This window comes from Anas platyrhynchos, chromosome 18 (assembly GCF_047663525.1).
Source record: "Anas platyrhynchos isolate ZD024472 breed Pekin duck chromosome 18, IASCAAS_PekinDuck_T2T, whole genome shotgun sequence".
Classification (NCBI taxonomy): Eukaryota; Metazoa; Chordata; class Aves; order Anseriformes; family Anatidae; genus Anas; species Anas platyrhynchos.
Window position 1 is genome coordinate 13,432,486 of NC_092604.1, and position 17,142 is coordinate 13,449,627.

Consider the following 17,142-nt stretch of genomic DNA (forward strand, 5'->3'; position numbering starts at 1 on the left):
TCCCCTGGGATGCTGTAGCTAATTAAAACTGAGAGGCTTAAAGCATGAAACACCATTTATCACCTGCCCATCATACGAAGGGGTAGTTAGGTAATTAAGGCCTCTGTTTCTTGTAGGGAATTAGGTCAGGAATGAGGCAGAGTGCTTCCTAAACTCATCTCACCAGGGACAGCTGCTACTGCACTTCTGGAGCTGATAAAAACAAAGAAGAGAATACAGCCTCCCTTCGCAGCTGCTTCAGGTGGAGCAGGCAGGGCTGTGCCAAAAGAAGCAAGGCCCAGACTCTGCACTGCAAACAATGCTCCTACCTGGGCTGCTCCGAACTGCTGCTTGAGATGACGCTGGTTTGAATAGCTGCACCTTTAGTAATTTAATGCCAAACTTTGTAAGGAAGTGGAGAGCAGAGCACTCTTGTAGAGGCGGGCCCTTTGCTTAGAATTGCTGTACTGGTTTTGGATGTGTCACACTTAGGATTAAGCCAAAAATACGTTACTAAACTTGTATGATCCAAGAACTTTATTAACGCAGCAGGCACTTTACAATGAAACCAACCCCACAGCCCAACTAGTCCTTTGACCACATACATCTGTATGTGTGCACACACAAAACCATCTTTCTAGTAACCACTTCTCCCATTCATAAGCTGTCAGAATCTTGCATCCGCTAAGGCCCTCTTAACTAAGCAGCACAGCCAGGATCTGCTATCACCACACTTAAATTAAGCAGCATCTGAGAACACCTGCTCACTTACAGTAACAGCAGGCAGGAGGTTGCCTTCTCTCTGCCTTTTAAAGGGAGCAGGAGAATGTCTTGGCTCCTGTATTTGGTGGTCAGAATATACAGGAATGCCTTTGTACTTTCCCCACCTTTAAGGTTAAAAGCATTCCAAGAGGAGGTTCCTGGAGTAGTTCAGTAGATTGCAATCTCTAATGAGGATGGACTGGTGTTGTTTCAGCTAATTCCTTCTTCTGGGTCCAAAACTGATCGTCATCATGGTTCGTTAACAGTCTTTAAACAGTCTTTCTTGCAGTAAGAACTCTTACTATGGCACCTAGTCCACCTACTGCTAGTGCCTGTGGGGATGGGAAAGGAGAGAGGCGTTACTCCCAGTCACACAGCCAGCCCCCGTGCAGGCACTGCAGGCATTTGAAAGTTCCTCTGAGACCCCAAACCGCGCTGTTCTCTGCAGGCTGGGCAGCGTTCTCTCGGTGCAGTGTTCCATCACACACACCGTGCGCATCCCTCGCTTAACTCACGCAGCTGCCTCCAGGCTAAGCAAGCAGTGCCAAGAGGCAGGGCAAAGGCAAAGTTTTAAATACTGCCCAGCCTACTTCTGCCTCACCTTGTTCCTTTCAAAACAAGAAGGAAGAGATGCTTACAGGTGGCCACACGCTCTGAGCACTGACTTCTTTCCAGTCAGGACAGTGTTGTGTAATGTTACACACTGGGAGCACCAACCCACGGTTACCCAAAAACAGGCTCCAGTAGAAAGAACAACAAAAAACAAGTCAAGCAGAAACTTGTTCCTTCCCGAGAACCTTCCTCTTCCTCCTCCTCCCCTGTCACTGTTCTGTGAGGCTTGCGACAGCTGCTAATGGCTGGAGTCACCATTACATCTCTTCTGCCTGAACATAACACAGGAAGGCAGCGTGCTTTTGGGAAATGCCACGGGCCTCAGCAGCAGGCTGTGCCACGGCGCAGGCAGCTCCCTGAACTGCAGCATTCCTGCGGGTTGTCTTCCCTAGGAGAGGTGCTGGCAGCCAGTGCTGCGGCTAAAACCTGTGCAGCTGGGGGCGTCTGAAGTAGTTGCAGTAGCGTCCGCAGAACACTTGCTGCAGGTGCCTCGCCCAGCACAAAAACCCGTCAGCTGTCAGCACTCCTGGTCCTCCCTGTGCCCTCCCCTACCTCGCTACGAGCAACTCACAGGAACAGCCGGCAGCACCACTACGGCTGCCACCAGAATCCTTCCAGAGATGGCAGAAGCCCTCACTGCACAAACAAGGCAGGCTCACGAGATCCCAGTGAGCTGGGTCTGTGTGCTGGAAGCACCCGGCTGATGGCAGGGGCCAGACCTGAGCCCCCCCAGCCACACACTCAGCTACAGGAAATCAGCAGAACTTCTCCTCCCAGGGGCTGTCCCTGGCGGTGCCGTGCTGACCGCGGCTGTGCCAAGAGGGCACCGGCGGGGACACCTACCTTTTCGTGCCATTGGAGTAATATTGCACTGCTATTTTCTGTTGGCTTTTCGAATCCTTTATAAATATACTTCATTAACAAGTCAATGCCATTTCCGTCTAAGGAGTTCACCGCTTCTTCTATCTCACTGCTTTTAAAAGCCATGAGCACTTTGAGCATGGTTCCCTGCGCCTGCTCCTGCAAAGGGAAGGAAAACGACATCAGAGCCGGGCGCAGTCCCCACACCGTGCTGGGTGCGCTCAGGGGCGCAGCGGCTGCACTGGAGGGCGGTTTGATTGTTTGTTGTGCCGAGCAGGCGAACGTCCTTCACTTGACACAGGGAGAAGGCAGAAGGGGAGGCCTTTCAAAGCGGGCGTTTTGGTGCTGTTTTCTCAGAGGAGCCACCAGAGCGAGCTGCCCGCTGAGCTGCACCAACCCCCGCGCGTTACGCACGGTTTGCTTGCTGTGCTCCCCCTGAGCCTCCCGGCCACCCATCTGGGCACGGCCGCCCTTCCTTTCCCCTTCCCTCCCCTCCCCTCCCCACCGTCCCCCCCCTCACCTTGGTGTCGGGGCTGGCTGCCAGGCGCGGGGCGCTGCGCAGGGCGGCGTGCAGGGCCCTGAGCGCGTCCCCCCTGCGGCGCTGCGAGTCAAGGAGCGCAACGGGCGCGGCGCCGGCCCCCCCCCGCCCCCCGCCGCCAAGGATACCGCCGCAGCAGCGCCTCCGCCTCGGGGCCGGGCTCGGGCTCTGCCGGCGGCGCCTCCTCGGGCTCGTCCTCGAAGCGGCTCCCGTCGAAGCGCTCCACGTCCAGGCGGCGGAAGCGCGACGACAGCGTGCTCCGCGCCATGCCGGAACCGGAACCGGGACCCGCCGGAACCGGAACCCGCCCGCCGGAAACGGAACCGGAACCGCCCCCTGGGACCGGCAGCCGGAACCGGAATCGGAACCCGGACCGGGACCGGGACCGGGACCCAGCCGCCGGGACCCTCCCCCCCCCCCCCCGGCCGCACGGCCCCGGTGTGAGCCCGGAGCGCCCCCGGGCAGGGCCGGGGCCGGGCCTCGCGCTCTGAAATTCCCCGGGGGGGCCGGGACCAGCCCCGGGCCGCGCCCCGGTTTCGGCGACGGAACGGGAACAGAGGCAGGAGGCAGCGTTGGGGCAGCAAAGTGCGCAATAAAAATGTATTGGGGGGGGGGGGGCTCAGAGGAAGTACGGCGTGGTGGTGCGCGGCGGGATGACGCGCTCCGAGTCGGGCACGGCGCGGAACAGCTTGGGCTCCCTCGTGTTTACGTCCTTGAACACCATGATGGAGGCGATGTTCCCGCAGCGGTAGCAGTAGTTGGGGGCGGACCACACGGTCACCAGCTTCTCGTCGAACATGAACTTGTAGCCTTCGTGAACCAGCTGGTGCGCTCTGCAGATCAGCTTCAGGTTGTTGATGTGAACAAACTGCGGGGGAAAAGGAACCTGAGCGCTCCGCACGCTGTGCCCGGCACCCACAGCCCCTGGGCAGCCCCCAGCTGCAGCCCTGCTGCACAAACCCACCCCAGGGCTTCTCTCTTTCCCAATCCTCTATCATGTTCAGGCTGTGCAGATCCTCAGGGCAGCACAGCACCAACAGTGCCACGAGCAAACCTCTGTCTCGGTGCACACTGAGAGGGCACGCTGGGGTTCTGAACCCTCAGCAGTGCGAACCGCTCATTTCAGAGGCAGGCGGGATGCCTCAGGCTGCGCTGTCAGAGATGTCAGCCCTTCCTCTGTGGGAAGGCCCCAGAGAACAAGGAGCAGCACAAGGATTTTGTACCATCACTGGCTCAGAAGCCTGGGAACATCAAAATGTCTGAGCCTCGAGAAGTCTGCTCGCTGCTTTGCAAAGTAACAAAAGTTACGTGAAGAATTGTTAAGGAAATGGTATCTTTGTCTTCTCCCAGCTCCTCGCCAAGTTCTCTGCGCCCTCCCCAGCAGTATGGTTGGTCTCATTGCACTGCACTTTGTAAAAGCAAGGTCAGCGCTCTGGCCTTTGGCAGTTCTCTCTCTGCCTTTAGGATCAAACAGCTGGCTCTTTTCAAGTGGGCTTAAAGGGGCAACAACAAGGCACGAGCAAACCTCCTCCTCCTCCTCAGCTTCCTTGCAGTTCCCCCACGAGGCCAGTTCCCCTTGCAGTGCCCCAGTCCACTCACCGCCAGGGTAAATGCCGAGGCAGCCCCCAAGCAGCGTGTCCCACACCCACAGTTACACGCGGCAGCACCCTCACCTCGTTCGTCACCTTGGCTCCGAACAGCCAGCCTGCCCCCCGCGGGCTGATGGCCCACGTGTCCACGTCCTCCGGGTCCGACCACACCAGGTCGCAGAAGGCGCCTTTGTGAGGAATTTCTTGATTGCGTTCGATGGTTCGGATCTGATCGAGCGTCTTGATGTCTGGAGACAGACCGCCGTGCACGCAGAGGATCTGCTCGTCTATTAACTGGGGAGAGGCACGCAAAACACTCAGTATTTCAGTCAAACCCAGCACGCTGCCGGGGTACCCCTAGCGGCCACCAGTGCTGGAGGTCGCATGTAGATGACCTGCTTGGGGGGCTCCTGGGGCGTTTACACTTACAGCTGCTATTGTGAGCATGTCAAAGACTTTGGTGCAGTACCTCCACGCGTTAGCATTGCCGTATTTGGTTTGGCACTCATCTGTTAAATAGACAAGTTTTTCCTTCTCAGCGGAGCAGAAGTTCAGGCAGTAAGGTCAGAGGCAACACAACAGAACTTGGAAAGTCAGGCGTACAACAAAAACACACAACACAAACCCGAGCAGCCAGCAAGCAAACAAAACCCCGGTCAGGAGCAGCAGCAGTGGATCCAGCAGCGGGGAGCAGCCCCCGGTGCTGCAGCTCTCTGCTTGCAGAGCACCACGTGCAGACACCGGGGGCTCAAGCAGCCGACGCTTTCCCTGCTTCCCACAGACCCCTCGGCTCAAGGGCAGCTTTTGGAGCCGTACAACGTGACACTGAAGCTGGCAGACACATGTCCCTTTTGAGCTGACTGGTGAACGTTTACTGGTGCTCTTGGTGGCAGTCACCCAGCTGGACACACGTCACAGCCCGTGCTCTCTGCTCCCTGTTGCAGGTGTTACGCTACTTCCCAGGATTTCCCAGATTTTACCAAAGCCTCACACCACGGAACAAAATAATTTTCCAAGCAACTCAATTCCCCCAGATTTTCAAGCAGTCGTTCTGCTGCTCACTTCTTGTCCAGGGCTTTCCCAAATGGGAACTGTTGACAATAAATGAACGGCCTCCACAGCAAACTCCACACACGGACACTTTTGGTTTACACAGGGAGAGTTTCGGTAACAGCAGGGTTTGGTGCAGAACCTTTCATTCAGACACCGAAGCGCATTGCCAAACAGAAGCACAGACAGAAACACAGACACTGGAGGGAGGGGTGGGCGAGGTCTGGCCTAGAACACCTCTACTTCACGAGCACAACAACCACGTTGACAATGTTAAAGGTTTATTGAGTCCATTTCCCCCCAGTTCTGGAAAAGCCCCACGCAGTGCCGCGTTCAAAGCGGGCTCCCAAGGGAGAGGAGAGGCACTGGGTCCCGGCACGCCAACCCCCAGTCAGACAGCTTTGGGTGAGCACTTACCGTAGAATCCATACACCTGCGTTATCTGCCTGCTCTCATGATTGCCCCGTAACAGTGTGATACGATCAGGCCACTTAGCTTTTAGTGCAAGGAGGTAAGTGAAAGTCTCGAGACTATAATAACCTCTATCTACAAAGTCACCCTGCAAGTCAAAAACACATCGGTGAACGCACAGACAGGGGCGGGGCAGGGATTCCCGACAGGAACCCGGAGGCACCGGGCGCCCCAGGGACACCGGGTGGGTGCTGGGGCTGCCGTGCCTGCAGCAGCACCGGGAGCGGGGAGGGGCAGCAGGGGCCGCACGTACCATGAAGATGTAGTTGGTGTCCGGCACCTGCCCGCCGGTCCGGAACAGCTCGCACAGGTCATAGAACTGCGGGGAGGGCGCGGGGCTCAGCGCGGGCAGGGGGCACCGGGCGCTGAGGCCGGCGCCGTGCGGCGCGGCGGGGCCGTTACCTGGCCGTGGATGTCGCCGCACACCGTGACGGGCGTGCAGACGGGCTGCACGTTGGACTCCTCCAGCAGCAGGTCACACACGTAGTCACACAGCCGCTGCGGGGCACGGCGGGCTCGGTCAGGAGGGGCGGCGCCACCAGCCCCCAGTGCCCGGTGCCCGCCGCCGCCCCGGCCCGGTGCCCGCCCCGCTCCCGCTCCCGGTGCCCGCTCGCAGTGGCCGCACCTTGAGGTCGTTCTCGGGCAGGTACTTGCAGAGCCGCGCGATCTCCACGTACTTGTCCAGGTCCAGCGGCGCCATCTTGGCTCGGCGGCTCGGGGCCGGAAGCGGAGCGCGAAGCTTCCGGGAGGCGTCACCGAGCGGAAGCGGAAGCGGAGGGGGAGGGGAGGGGAGCGAAGCGCTTCCGGCGGCGGGCACCGGGAGGGCGGGGAGGCAGCGCCCGGCCCGGCCCCGCCATGGGGGCGCCGCTGGAGCCCCTGGAGCCGGGGCAGCGCCCGCAGGCGGCCAAGTGGTGAGCAGCGACCCCCGGTATCCCCGACACCCCCCGGTACCCTCCCGCCGCTCAGCGCCGCCTCCCCGCAGGTACCGGCTGCGGCCTCGCGGTGCGGGGCCCAGCGGGCGCGTGGGGCCCGGCTGCCTCCTGCTGCCCGCCCGGCCCGGCCGCGTCCTGCTGCTGGGCGGCGCCGACACCGACGGCGCCTTCGCGGACGCGCACGTCCTGGAGCTGGGTGAGCGCCGGGGGCAGGGGGGCGGCGGGGCCCTCACCGGGACCCCACGGGGCCCTCACGGCGCTGACGCCGCCGGCGGTGCCCGCAGGGTCCCTGCGCTGGGCCCAGGCCGGCTGGAGCGGGCTGCGGCCGCGCTACGAGCACGCCACCTTCCTGCCCCCCTGCCGCCCTCCGCGCCTCTGGGTCTTCGGCGGCGCCGACCAGGCCGGGAACAGGAGCTGCGTGCAGGCGCTGGACCCCGGTGAGTGACCGGCACCGGCAGGGCTGGGGGACTGGGGCTGTGGGCTGGTGGCAGCCCCGGCAGCCCCCCGGCTCAGGCCCGGGGGTGTTCTCCGTTCCCACCCCCCTGCTGTGTTGCTTTCTTGATGAAACGTCTCAATCAGAAACAGGAACCTGGGAGAGTCCTGCGGTGGCTGGCACCCCGCCACTGCCCAGGACGTTCCACACATCCTTGGCAGCTGTCGGGGACCGCCTGTACGTCTTCGGAGGGGGAGACAAGGGAGCAGAACCTGTCCAAGACCAGCAGCTTCATGTGTTCGACACAGGTACCTCTGGGCTGTTGTCAGAGGGTGGAAATGAGCAGCCTCTGGGCTGCAGGTCTGCGTTCTGAGCTCCTCAAGGATACACGAATACTGGGATCCTGCCTTGGCTGCCAGCTTAAGTGGGTGGACAGGGGTTGTTTGCTGCTCTGATCTTTGTACTGGAACTGGGAGTTTGGACCAAAATAGCAATGGGATGGCAGTGCCATGGGTGTTCTCGCCCAGTCTTATTGCTCTGTTCACTCCTCTGGCCCCGCATGCAGCAAAGGAAGGCATCAACAAGGCTGCGGCACTGCTCGTTTGGGGAGCCCCAGAGCCGTTCCCTCACACGGCTGTGCTCTGTTGCAGCCACCTGTACCTGGTCCCAGCCTGACACCCGCGGCGATCCCCCGTCCCCCCGGCACGGGCACGTCATGGTGGCAGTCGGGACCAAACTCCTCATACACGGCGGTTTAGCTGGCGATGTTTTCTACGATGATCTGTTCTGCATTGATACAGGTAAGGATGGATGCAGGTTCCTCAGAGCAGGAGCTGTGGTGGTGCACTTTGCTCTCAGGGAGACCTTTTCACTAAAAGGTCACTGCAGTGTGGTGGGCAGGGAAGGTGAGGTCTGTGTGCTGCCACATCTTGCTCAGCTTGGCTCTGCTGCTTTTCGCAGAGTAGTACCGAGTAGTCTGCAGCTGGCTTTGCTTTCTCTTTCAAACACGTAACAATTATTTCCTGAGCTCAGAAAAGCAAAACCTACAGGAACCCTTTTTAAAATAAAGGAAAACTATGATTTGGGGTAGTTGAAAACTATGATTTGGGGTAGCCATGAAATATTTCAGTCCTGCTGAGCATTACTATTTTTGTGTTGTTTTCCTCCCACAGCAGACCTGACGTGGGTTAAGATACGAGCCAGCGGTGATGTCCCTGGGGGACGGGCGTCGCACGCCTCAGCAGTGCTCAGGGACCACGTGTACATCTTCGGGGGCATGGGCCCGGCCGGGGCCCTGGACACCACGCACAAATACCACATGGGTAGGGAGAGCTCAGGGCGTGGCAGTAAATGCAGTGTCTGCAAACAGCCCTCCGTTCCCGGGCTTCATCTTCTCTGCAGTCGGTGTCATTGCCCTGGGGCTGTACCAGCACGAGGCCAAACGCTGCGGCTGCCTCTCTCTGCTGGTTTTTAGGGCTGTGTAATGGTGCAGACTGGTCCACGGTGATGGCACCGCTCCAGCAACGCTTCTCTGAGTCCAAAGCACTGTTTATGCTGTGATCGCCTCTCTTTGCTCTGCAGGGGAGCAGCGGTGGACGCTCCTGCGCTTTGAGTCCCCACTGCCCGCTGGGAGGTTGGACCACGCCATGTGCGTCATCCCCTGGCGCGCCCCTGGCAGCCCTGGCGCTGTGGGAGAGGAAGCCGAAGAGGAGCCGGCGGGGGGCAAGGCTGACCTCCTGCTGGGGAGCCAGGAGGAGGAGGAGGAGGAGCAGGGCTGTGGGGAGGACCCAGCGCTGCATCTGCTGTTTGTGTTTGGGGGAATGGACACGCAAGGGGAGATGTTCAGGGACTGCCTGGTGACCCTGATCGAGTAGCGGGGCGGGCCCGGGAAGGTTTTGTAGCAGTGCCTGAGCAAGGCCCTGCCCTGCAATAAACACGGTGTTGCTGTCAGGGGTGGCTCCGTGCTCCCAGCTGGGTACAGCCGCTCTCCCTGCACTCACAGCTCCTGTCCCTTGGCAAGGCTGCGGAAGAGCCTCAGCAGCTGGAACACGTTGCTTCTGGGCAGCTTCTCCCTAAGGCAGCTCTCAGCATCCTGCTTGGCCACGGAAACCTGCAGGGCACTGTTACCTACAGCTTTCTGAAGGGTACTTAAAGGGGTTTAGCTGCCACTACTGTGAAAATGAGCGTGTAGGGCCACCTGTCTCCCACCCCAAGGAAAACACCACAGGCAGGGGAGCAGGCAGAGGAGCTGGGCTTTGTTCCTGCAATGTGAGAGACTTTGTCATTACCGAGGGAGCCTGAGCTGCAAGGAGCTGCTTCAGAGCCTGCTGCAGCTGGGGTTCAGGCCTTGTGAGCGAGCTTTGGGCTCAGTCTCCCCCATGCTCACACAGCCGCACTCCAGGAGCAGTAGGTGAGGGTGAGGAGTCTCACCCAACCCAGGGCAGGGGTCTGGCTGCTGAAGCTGATTGCTGGGCACTTCCCCACAGGTGGAGCAGGCTCCTTGTGCAGAAGGAGCTTGAACCCAGCTTTTGGCAGCAACCAGTAGCATAGTCACAGCTCTCGCCAGCACCTTTCCTTGGCAGCTTTCTTTGCATTAAGTCCTGCAGCCAAAGCTCAGCTCCCGGCAGCCAGCAGAGCTGCTACAGCTTATCCCCTCCCAGGGCAGTGTCACCCTGAGGTACTGTGTCAGTGGTTACCCACCCCTAAGGTCCCCTCCATCCATGAGGAGCAGCTGCTGCTAGGTGACAGCAAGTCCAAGCTACAAAAATCCAGTGTAAATAACAAATTTATTGTGGTCACTTCAGGTAGAAAAGCTCTACACCAAATTCACATGACCGAGTTGTTAAATAGAACGCTTCCATGGCCAGTACTTCTACACCCCTGTTGTCATTTACACGCCCCCCCCCACTACCCTTCCCTCCCCAGACAAACACCTGCTAACGAAAAGCAGTAAACAGCCACTTTGGGCTAGCATTTCCAGCTCCACTCACGAGTGAAGATTCAGAGTTACATTCCAAATTAGGAGTTCAATATTTTAAACAAGTGTTCCTGAGTCCAATATATACACACAACATTCAGGGATGCCAGTATCTACAACTCATCCTTTTCTGCTGTTTCTTCTTCACCGGAGGGAGGGGGGCCTGCGCTTCCATAGAGCTTGCTAACAATGGGCTGAACGACTTCCTCTAGCTCCTTCTTCTTTGATTTGAAGTCTTCGATATCCGCATCTTGGTGGCTTTCAAGCCACTCGATCTTTTCCTCTACTGCCTTCTCTATTGTTTCTTTGTCTTCAGATGACAGCTTGCCACCCAGCTTCTCTTTGTCCCCAATCTGGTTCTTCAGAGAGTAGGCATAGCTCTCCAGCTCGTTCCGGGCATCAATGCGTTCCTTAAGCTTTTTGTCTTCCTCTGCAAATTTCTCAGCGTCGTTAACCATCCTCTCAATCTCTTCTGGTGTTAGCCGATTCTGATCATTCGTAATTGTGATCTTGTTTTTGTTCCCAGTGCCCTTGTCTTCAGCTGTGACGCGGAGGATTCCATTTACATCTATTTCAAAGGTAACTTCAATCTGTGGGACGCCACGAGGAGCAGGAGGGATTCCCGTCAGATCGAAAGTTCCCAGAAGATGATTATCCTTGGTGAGGGGACGCTCACCTAGAAGACAATTACACAATTAGATAGGTCACAATTAGACAGTTTTCTTTGCTACCCATGGTTTGCACTTTTTGCAAAACCACTAGCTTTTAGCTACATGCTTTTCAAAGCTGAGGTTTTAAATTCCATCTCAACGTTCATCTTGATGCCTACGCTATCACCTCTTTCTTACTCTAAAGAGAAGCTCTTCAGAACACAACCATGGAGTAACCATGTTTGAGAGCTGATCTTTTGGGAACTGATCTGCAGAGCAGCCGTTGATGCTGCTCAGAGCTGCCTTGGTCTGGTAACAGCCAGAGCCAGGGATAGGTGTATGCATCTGGGAGTACCTGCAGCTGCTGCAGGGGACACGGGCAGCACTCACCTTCATAGACCTTGATTGTCACAGTTGGCTGGTTGTCAGAAGCTGTGGAGAAAATCTGAGACTTCTTTGTGGGAACCACAGTATTTCTTGGGATCAGTTTAGTCATCACACCTCCAACTGTCTCAATACCAAGGGTCAGAGGACACACGTCAAGCAGGACCAAGTCACCTGCAACAAACAGATCAAGGGGCAGAATGTGAGCGACTTCAGCTCCTCTTTGAGGGAGTGCATTCATTGCAACAGTCTGAGGCAAATACAGAACTCAGGAAATTCACATCCACCACTGTTTGGCAGTAACAGTACCTGCTCTTCAGTCACTCTTGAGAGTGACAGTAAAGATGCAATTACCTGAAGATTTAATTACCTGTGTCTTGGTCCCCAGAGAGAACACCAGCCTGAACAGCTGCACCATAGGCTACAGCCTCATCTGGATTAATGCCACGAGAAGGCTCTTTGCCATTGAAGAACTCTTTAACAAGTTGTTGTATTTTGGGGATGCGAGTAGAGCCACCGACAAGAACAATCTCATCAATATCAGACTTCTTCAGGTCAGAGTCTTCCAGAACTTTCTGAACAGGCTTCATTGTAGAACGGAACAGGTCCTGGAAAGACAAGAGTTCGGACAGTGAGACTCTATTCCCACATGCCTAGTCCCAAGCTTAGGGCACTAAGAACTGCTGAGTCAGCTCACCAAGGCTGTGTTCAGCCTCGATGAGAACTTATTTGTCAGTAACGTGTACAGCCCCAGATACCCCAGGAAGCAATGGTTTTCCGCTTTTTAGAATATAAATAACTTGCTACTTGAACTAAGTTATTTGCATTCTGCTGAAGTGTAACAAAGGCACAATGTGAAGTCCTGTGCATTCACCAGCAGCAATTTTGGGAGGGGCTGAGGCAATTTAACTCATTTTCTAAGCTTACCATGTTCAGTTCTTCAAACTTGGCTCGAGTAAGTGTCTCAGAGAAATCTTCTCCCTCAAAAAATGATTCTATTTCAATCCTGGCTTGATGCTGAGATGACAAGGCTCTCTTTGCTTTCTCCACTTCCCGTCTGAGTTTCTGCACAGCTCTATTATCCTTCCTGACATCTTTCCCGGTCTTCTTTTTGTAGAGTTTGATGAAGTGTTCCATAACACGTTGGTCAAAGTCTTCTCCACCCAGGTGAGTGTCTCCATTAGTAGCCACAACTTCGAAGACTCCATTGTCAATTGTGAGGAGGGAGACATCGAAAGTCCCACCACCCAAGTCGAACACGAGGATGTTCTTCTCACCCTCTCTCTTGTCCAATCCATAGGCAATAGCAGCAGCTGTTCTGTTTAGGGAGTAACAAATTCAGCAGACTGATCACCAGGCCCCACCCCCAGACACCCAGCGGGCAGAGCTGTTGAGGCTACTTACGGCTCGTTGATGATCCGCATCACGTTCAGCCCAGCAATGGTACCAGCATCTTTTGTGGCCTGGCGCTGAGCGTCATTGAAGTAGGCTGGCACAGTAACAACTGCATGGGTAACCTGCAGGAAGAGCAAGAGGAAATTATCAGAAAAATAAAGGACAAGCTACACACCTCAGAAATGAGCGCAGCAGTGCCTGGAACAAGTAGCCCATTGTTCCTTATGTAAAACCCCACAATCAGCTGAGCCACCTAAGCACCGAACAAAGTTTATGACAGCAAGCTTAATCCTGAGATTCTGCCCAGTTATCTTCAGTTTCGTAAGGCACCTCTGCCTTAAGTTCCTGTTAGCAGCACTAAGCTCACCTTCTTCCCCAGGTAAGCCTCCGCGGTTTCCTTCATCTTTGTCAGGACCATAGCTGAAATTTCTTCAGGAGCAAATGTTTTTGTCTGTCCACCGCCAACATCAACTTGAATATGGGGCTTGGCTTTCTTTTCAACAACCTGAGAAGAAAGAGACAGTGTCATATATTCCAGCAATTCTTGAAGCTATTCCTAATTGTCAGATTGCTTCTTTCTCTCTGATGATTCAGTAAATCCTTTATGAGCGTTGATCTGAATAGAAAGCTATAAAAGCCACAGGGTTGCTCATAAAAACGCTGATTTAAAGGCCTTGCTTTTCTCAAGCAGGAGAGAAAGCAGGCAGCATCTGCAGCCTGCTCATCTGACCCCCCCCCACCTCCATCCACCACCCTGTGACCAGGCGCACCTTGAAGGGCAAGTACTTGATGTCCTGCTGCACCGAGGGGTCGTTCCAGGTGCGGCCTATGAGCCGCTTGGCATCGAACACGGTGTTCTCGGGGTTCGACGTCAGCTGGTTCTTGGCGGCATCCCCGATCAAGCGCTCCCCCTCAGGCGTGAACGCCACGTAGGACGGGGTGATGCGGTTCCCCTGGTCGTTGGCAATGATTTCCACCCGGCCATTCTTGAAAACGCCCACACTGCGGGAGAAGCGGAGCCGTCAGGCGGCACGGGGGCCTTCCCCTCCCTCCCCTCCCCCCAAGTTCCGCTCTTCCCCTCCCCCTCCCCGTGCTCCACCGTTTCCCTCCCCCCCCCCCAGCCGTTCTCCCAGGCCCCCAGCCCGCAGTCAGCCTCCAGCCCCCCCCAGCCCCGCCCGGCCGCAGCCCCCCACGCACCAGGAGTAGGTGGTGCCGAGGTCGATGCCCACCACCGTGCCCACGTCCTCCTTCTTCTCCTCGTCGTCCGCCCGCGCGGCGCCCAGCAGCAGCAGCGCCCACAGGAGGTGCCTCATGCCGGCCGCTCGCCCCTCGCCGCCCTGCCGGGAGCCCAAAAGGTCACAAAATGGAGGCGCCACGTGCGGGGCGCGGCGGCTCCGGCCCTCAGCGCGCCCCCCCACCCCAGCACCCACCCCCCGCCCAGGCCCGACGCTAGGCCGCGGCCCCCCCGCCCCGTCCGTACCGTGCCACCGACCGCGCCTCGCCGCCAACTGCCGCTGAGCGCCCAGGCCGCGCCGGCCGCCCTTATATACCCTCCGTTACTCCTGCGTGGAGGCTCGCCATTGGCTGCGGAGCCCTCGCTGGAGCGCGCCCATTGGTCGGCTGCCACTAAGCTGGCCTTCCGCGATTGGCGACGAGCGCGCGGCCGCTCTGACACACCGGGCGCGCGCCCCTCCCGCCGCGCGATTGGTTCGTGCCCCGGCGCCGCGGGCCTATCAGCGGAGAAGCGTGAGCCAAGCGGAGGGCGCCCATTGGCCGCGGGACGCCGTCGCGGCGGGGCCGGGGGGGACGTTCTGGAAGTTTCCATGGTGACCGCGCGGCCCCGCCCCGCCCGCCGCGCCTCGCGCCTCAGGGCCGGCACCGGGCGGGACGGGACCGCCGGGGGGGGGGGCACCCCTCGGGCCGCGCCGTGAGGGAGCGGCGGGGGCGGCGCACGGAGCCTGGTCACCTGAGGTGGCTGAGGAGGCCAGCGGGCACCCCGTGCAGAGGGGCAGCCCCAGCACGGCCGTGCCCAGTGTCCCCGTGTGGTACCCAGGGGGCCTCGTGCAGCCGAGGGGGCGGCTTCGTGCCTCCAGGCCTCGGGCTGGGCGGTGGCAGCTCCCCTGGGGGGGCGAGGCCGGGAACGCCCCCGGTGCCTGTGGTGCTGCCGGGGGCGATGCTGGCAGCCGGCTGCGTGGGACCGGGCGCAGCAGTTGGCCACACGGGGTGTGTGCAGGCTCGATAAACGCTTTTTTGCTGTAGTTCGGTTGCTGTGGTTGGTTGTAAAGCATCAGTTGGCCTTTTAGACATCAATTACATGAGGCGTTCTCTTTTATCAGCAGGGAAAACGCAAGGCGGCACCTGCGCCAGTGAGAAGGAGGCACACACGTAATAGCTCAGGGAATAACAGATAAAAAGTGCAAATGGGCGGCTGTGGTGCTGAGCTGGCCCTTGGAGGAGCCTTACAGATGATTTAGGCACAGAAGCAGCTGCAGTGACTCAGGGATTTGCTTTCCTACCTAAACAACACCGGCCCCATGCTGAGGCCTGGATGCCCCGTCCTGACCCACCGGGCACCCGGGAGCCCGTCAGCCCTGGGCCGTGAGGAGCCGTGGGTACAGCTGGCACCGTGTGCCGTGACCGGGGCTGTGCCCGGGTGAGCTCCCTGCGAGCCCGCTGCCGTCACACTGCAAACGGCCCCGCTGAGGTGTCTGTGATTCCCTTTAGTTTTTCTTCTTGAAGAATAAGCTGCTTAAATTCTCTGTCAGGACACACTCTCATTTACTAAGTGATGTCCAACTCTCTACTTTTCCCTAGCACTCCTGCAAGCACCAGCCTAGCGGCACACACACGAGGCTGAGCCGTGCCGGTGGGGCTGGCAGCCCCAGCGCTGTGCTCGCCGCCCCTCAGGCCGTGCCCTCAGCGGTCGTTGGGCCCCGTCGTGAGGCACCGGGCACGGCCCCGCGCTGCCTGAGGCCGGGCAGGGTGCGAGCCCTGCGCTTGTTCCTTGGCCCGGCCACGCTGCTCCGCGCGGGGCAGGCTCAGGGGGCCCGCCCGGGCTCTTGCCGCACGCTCCTGCTTTCTGCTTCGGGCGGCGATGCGAGGCCGCGGGGGAAGGGCCCGGGCCCCCCGGCGGCGGGACTACAAGTCCCAGGGCCCCGCGTCCCAGGAGCGCGGCGTCGCCGCCCGCCGCCTGCGCAGTGCCGCGCCGGGCGCGGGGCCGCAGCGGGAGCCGGGCGGCGGCGGAGCCGGGGCGCTGGCCGGGTAGGGGCGCGCTGCGGGGGCGGAGGAGGAGGAGGAGGAGGAAGAGGAAGGGGAGGAAGGGAGGGGAAGGGGAGAGGAAGAGGAAGGGCGGCGGGAGGGCAGGCGGGCGGCAGCCCGGGCCTGGCCGAGCTCTGCCCGTTGCCGGGAGCCGAGCGGGAGGAGGCAGCGCGCCGGGCAGGAGGTGCGGGGCAGGGGCAGGGGCAGGGGCAGGGGCAGGGGCAGGGGCGGCGTGGCCGGGCTGGCCCCGAGGGGGGCGGCTGGGGCCCGGCCCCGGTGCGGCTCGGGGCTGCCCCGCGGCCCTCCCTGCTCGGCGCGGCGGGGGCAGCGGGCGGGGGGCGGCCCCGGCAGCGCGGCGCCTTTCGCGTTCCGGAGCTCCGCAACTCGCGGCTCGCAGCGCGCCGGGACTTCCTTCTTTGTTTGTTTTGGTTTTTAATTCTTTCTAATAGGGTCTTAGCGCTGGAGAGCTCGACCGAGCGGGTGTCTGTGCTTGTTCTTGCAAAGTCATGATACCGTGCTGCGAGGGAAGAGCTGGCGGTGCCGCTGGGAGCAGCTCCCACCCCGAGCGGGTGATGCTGTGCTTAGGCTAGGTAGCAGGCTGCTTTTGTGGGCGATGCAGCTGACTCACGGGTAGGAGCTGCGGTTTGAAGATGATGGAGGGGGGCATGGCACGGACAGTCCGTGAAATCCCAAATGCTGCGCTTCCAAAAAACGGGCAGCAGACGGGACGGTGACTTTAGGAAACGCTCCTAGGAGCTGCTCCTTCTGGGGGGGGTTCCAGAGCGCTTGAGGATCTGTAAGTGAAGGTTTCGGTGTGTGATGCATCAGGTCCTGGAGTGTGCAGGCTGTGCTGACAGGCCCCCTTTACGGTGGATTGCAGCGCTGGGACGTTTTGAGGTGAAGATGGGAACTGGTCTCAAGACGGGAGGCTGGGAACGGGTTGTTTTTGTCAGTGACTTCAAGTTCTTCTGACTGAAAGTTAATTAGTATGACTCATTATGTAAGGGGAACCCCTCTTTCCAACAGCACAGGCAGCCGGAGCACATTTTAGCCTGGCTGCGTGCTCCTGTGGATTTTTGCGCAATGCAATCATACCGCAATTGACAGCTCAGGAGCCAGCCGAGCCTGAGCACTCCTGATAAGCCCTGTTAGGGGCATGGGAAACGAGGAGCTTGTTGCACGTAGATCTTACTGCGTAGGCACTGTGCTGCGTGTTGGCTGCAGAGCAGCCACTTTCAAAGACACAAACTT

At 58.9% G+C, this 17,142-nt stretch overlaps 5 protein-coding genes across 14 annotated transcripts in view; 2 read left to right on the forward strand and 3 right to left on the reverse strand.

Moving 5' to 3' along the window:
• Nucleotides 1-498: 498 nt before the first annotated feature.
• On the reverse strand, nucleotides 499-3,071 carry ARPC5L (actin related protein 2/3 complex subunit 5 like). Its single transcript, XM_038164941.2, has 4 exons — nucleotides 2,881-3,071; nucleotides 2,735-2,807; nucleotides 2,197-2,373; nucleotides 499-1,073 (listed from the first exon to the last, which is right to left on the reverse strand). The coding sequence occupies exons 1-4, from the start codon at nucleotides 3,018-3,020 to the stop codon at nucleotides 1,011-1,013; spliced, it is 453 nt and encodes a 150-aa protein (XP_038020869.1). The 5' UTR covers nucleotides 3,021-3,071; the 3' UTR covers nucleotides 499-1,010.
• A 253-nt stretch (nucleotides 3,072-3,324) lies between these two features.
• On the reverse strand, nucleotides 3,325-6,648 carry PPP6C (protein phosphatase 6 catalytic subunit). Its single transcript, XM_027471060.3, has 7 exons — nucleotides 6,488-6,648; nucleotides 6,265-6,360; nucleotides 6,116-6,181; nucleotides 5,809-5,950; nucleotides 4,771-4,850; nucleotides 4,426-4,635; nucleotides 3,325-3,620 (listed from the first exon to the last, which is right to left on the reverse strand). Exons 1-7 carry the CDS (start codon nucleotides 6,560-6,562, stop codon nucleotides 3,372-3,374), a joined length of 918 nt encoding a protein of 305 aa, XP_027326861.2. The 5' UTR covers nucleotides 6,563-6,648; the 3' UTR covers nucleotides 3,325-3,371.
• On the forward strand, nucleotides 6,616-9,177 carry RABEPK (Rab9 effector protein with kelch motifs). 2 transcript variants are annotated; one of them, XM_072025295.1, is made up of 7 exons: nucleotides 6,616-6,773; nucleotides 6,845-6,990; nucleotides 7,079-7,231; nucleotides 7,374-7,535; nucleotides 7,878-8,027; nucleotides 8,403-8,549; nucleotides 8,809-9,177. In XM_072025295.1, exons 1-7 carry the CDS (start codon nucleotides 6,718-6,720, stop codon nucleotides 9,099-9,101), a joined length of 1,107 nt encoding a protein of 368 aa, XP_071881396.1. In that variant the 5' UTR covers nucleotides 6,616-6,717; the 3' UTR covers nucleotides 9,102-9,177. The 2 variants fall into 2 exon arrangements, with proteins under 2 accessions (XP_071881396.1, XP_038021083.2); XM_038165155.2 differs by having other exon boundaries at nucleotides 6,617-6,773; nucleotides 8,400-8,549.
• Nucleotides 9,178-9,994: 817 nt separating this feature from the next.
• On the reverse strand, nucleotides 9,995-14,473 carry HSPA5 (heat shock protein family A (Hsp70) member 5). The gene is made up of 9 exons (XM_038164939.2): nucleotides 14,114-14,473; nucleotides 13,831-13,970; nucleotides 13,404-13,635; nucleotides 13,001-13,138; nucleotides 12,643-12,755; nucleotides 12,166-12,556; nucleotides 11,609-11,846; nucleotides 11,245-11,412; nucleotides 9,995-10,880 (listed from the first exon to the last, which is right to left on the reverse strand). Exons 1-9 carry the CDS (start codon nucleotides 14,456-14,458, stop codon nucleotides 10,318-10,320), a joined length of 2,328 nt encoding a protein of 775 aa, XP_038020867.1. The 5' UTR covers nucleotides 14,459-14,473; the 3' UTR covers nucleotides 9,995-10,317.
• Nucleotides 14,474-14,624: 151 nt separating this feature from the next.
• The window catches only part of GAPVD1 (GTPase activating protein and VPS9 domains 1), a 29,733-nt gene continuing 27,215 nt past the window's right edge, over nucleotides 14,625-17,142 (forward strand). For 4 of the 9 annotated variants that reach the window (XM_072025289.1, XM_072025284.1, XM_072025291.1 and 1 more), the window contains exon 1: nucleotides 15,746-15,894. The gene's annotated coding sequence lies outside the window, so the exon portion shown is untranslated. Of the gene's footprint in view, nucleotides 14,857-15,745; nucleotides 15,895-15,924; nucleotides 16,076-17,142 lie in introns of those variants that run through there. The other 5 variants (XM_072025292.1, XM_072025294.1, XM_072025286.1 and 2 more) reach the window with 4 other exon arrangements.

Coding starts and splice junctions, on each gene's coding strand:
- PPP6C (XM_027471060.3), bottom strand. CDS start 6,562: ATGGCGCCGCTGGACCTGGACAAGTACGTGGAGATCGCGCGGCTCTGC. Junction 5,951..6,115: donor ACACCAACTACATCTTCATG/GTACGTGCGGCC, acceptor TTTGACTTGCAG/GGTGACTTTGTAGATAGAGG. Junction 4,851..5,808: donor GCAGGTGTATGGATTCTACG/GTAAGTGCTCAC, acceptor TCTATTTAACAG/ATGAGTGCCAAACCAAATAC.
- ARPC5L (XM_038164941.2), bottom strand. CDS start 3,020: ATGGCGCGGAGCACGCTGTCGTCGCGCTTCCGCCGCCTGGACGTGGAG. Junction 2,374..2,734: donor CAGCCAGCCCCGACACCAAG/GTGAGGGGGGGG, acceptor TTCCCTTTGCAG/GAGCAGGCGCAGGGAACCAT. Junction 1,074..2,196: donor TACTCCAATGGCACGAAAAG/GTAGGTGTCCCC, acceptor CCATCCCCACAG/GCACTAGCAGTAGGTGGACT.
- HSPA5 (XM_038164939.2), bottom strand. CDS start 14,458: ATGGAAACTTCCAGAACGTCCCCCCCGGCCCCGCCGCGACGGCGTCCC. Junction 11,847..12,165: donor AGTTTGAAGAACTGAACATG/GTAAGCTTAGAA, acceptor TTGTCTTTCCAG/GACCTGTTCCGTTCTACAAT. Junction 10,881..11,244: donor GACAATCAAGGTCTATGAAG/GTGAGTGCTGCC, acceptor ATTGTCTTCTAG/GTGAGCGTCCCCTCACCAAG.
- RABEPK (XM_038165155.2), top strand. CDS start 6,718: ATGGGGGCGCCGCTGGAGCCCCTGGAGCCGGGGCAGCGCCCGCAGGCG. Junction 6,991..7,078: donor CGCGCACGTCCTGGAGCTGG/GTGAGCGCCGGG, acceptor CGGTGCCCGCAG/GGTCCCTGCGCTGGGCCCAG. Junction 7,232..7,373: donor CGTGCAGGCGCTGGACCCCG/GTGAGTGACCGG, acceptor CGTCTCAATCAG/AAACAGGAACCTGGGAGAGT.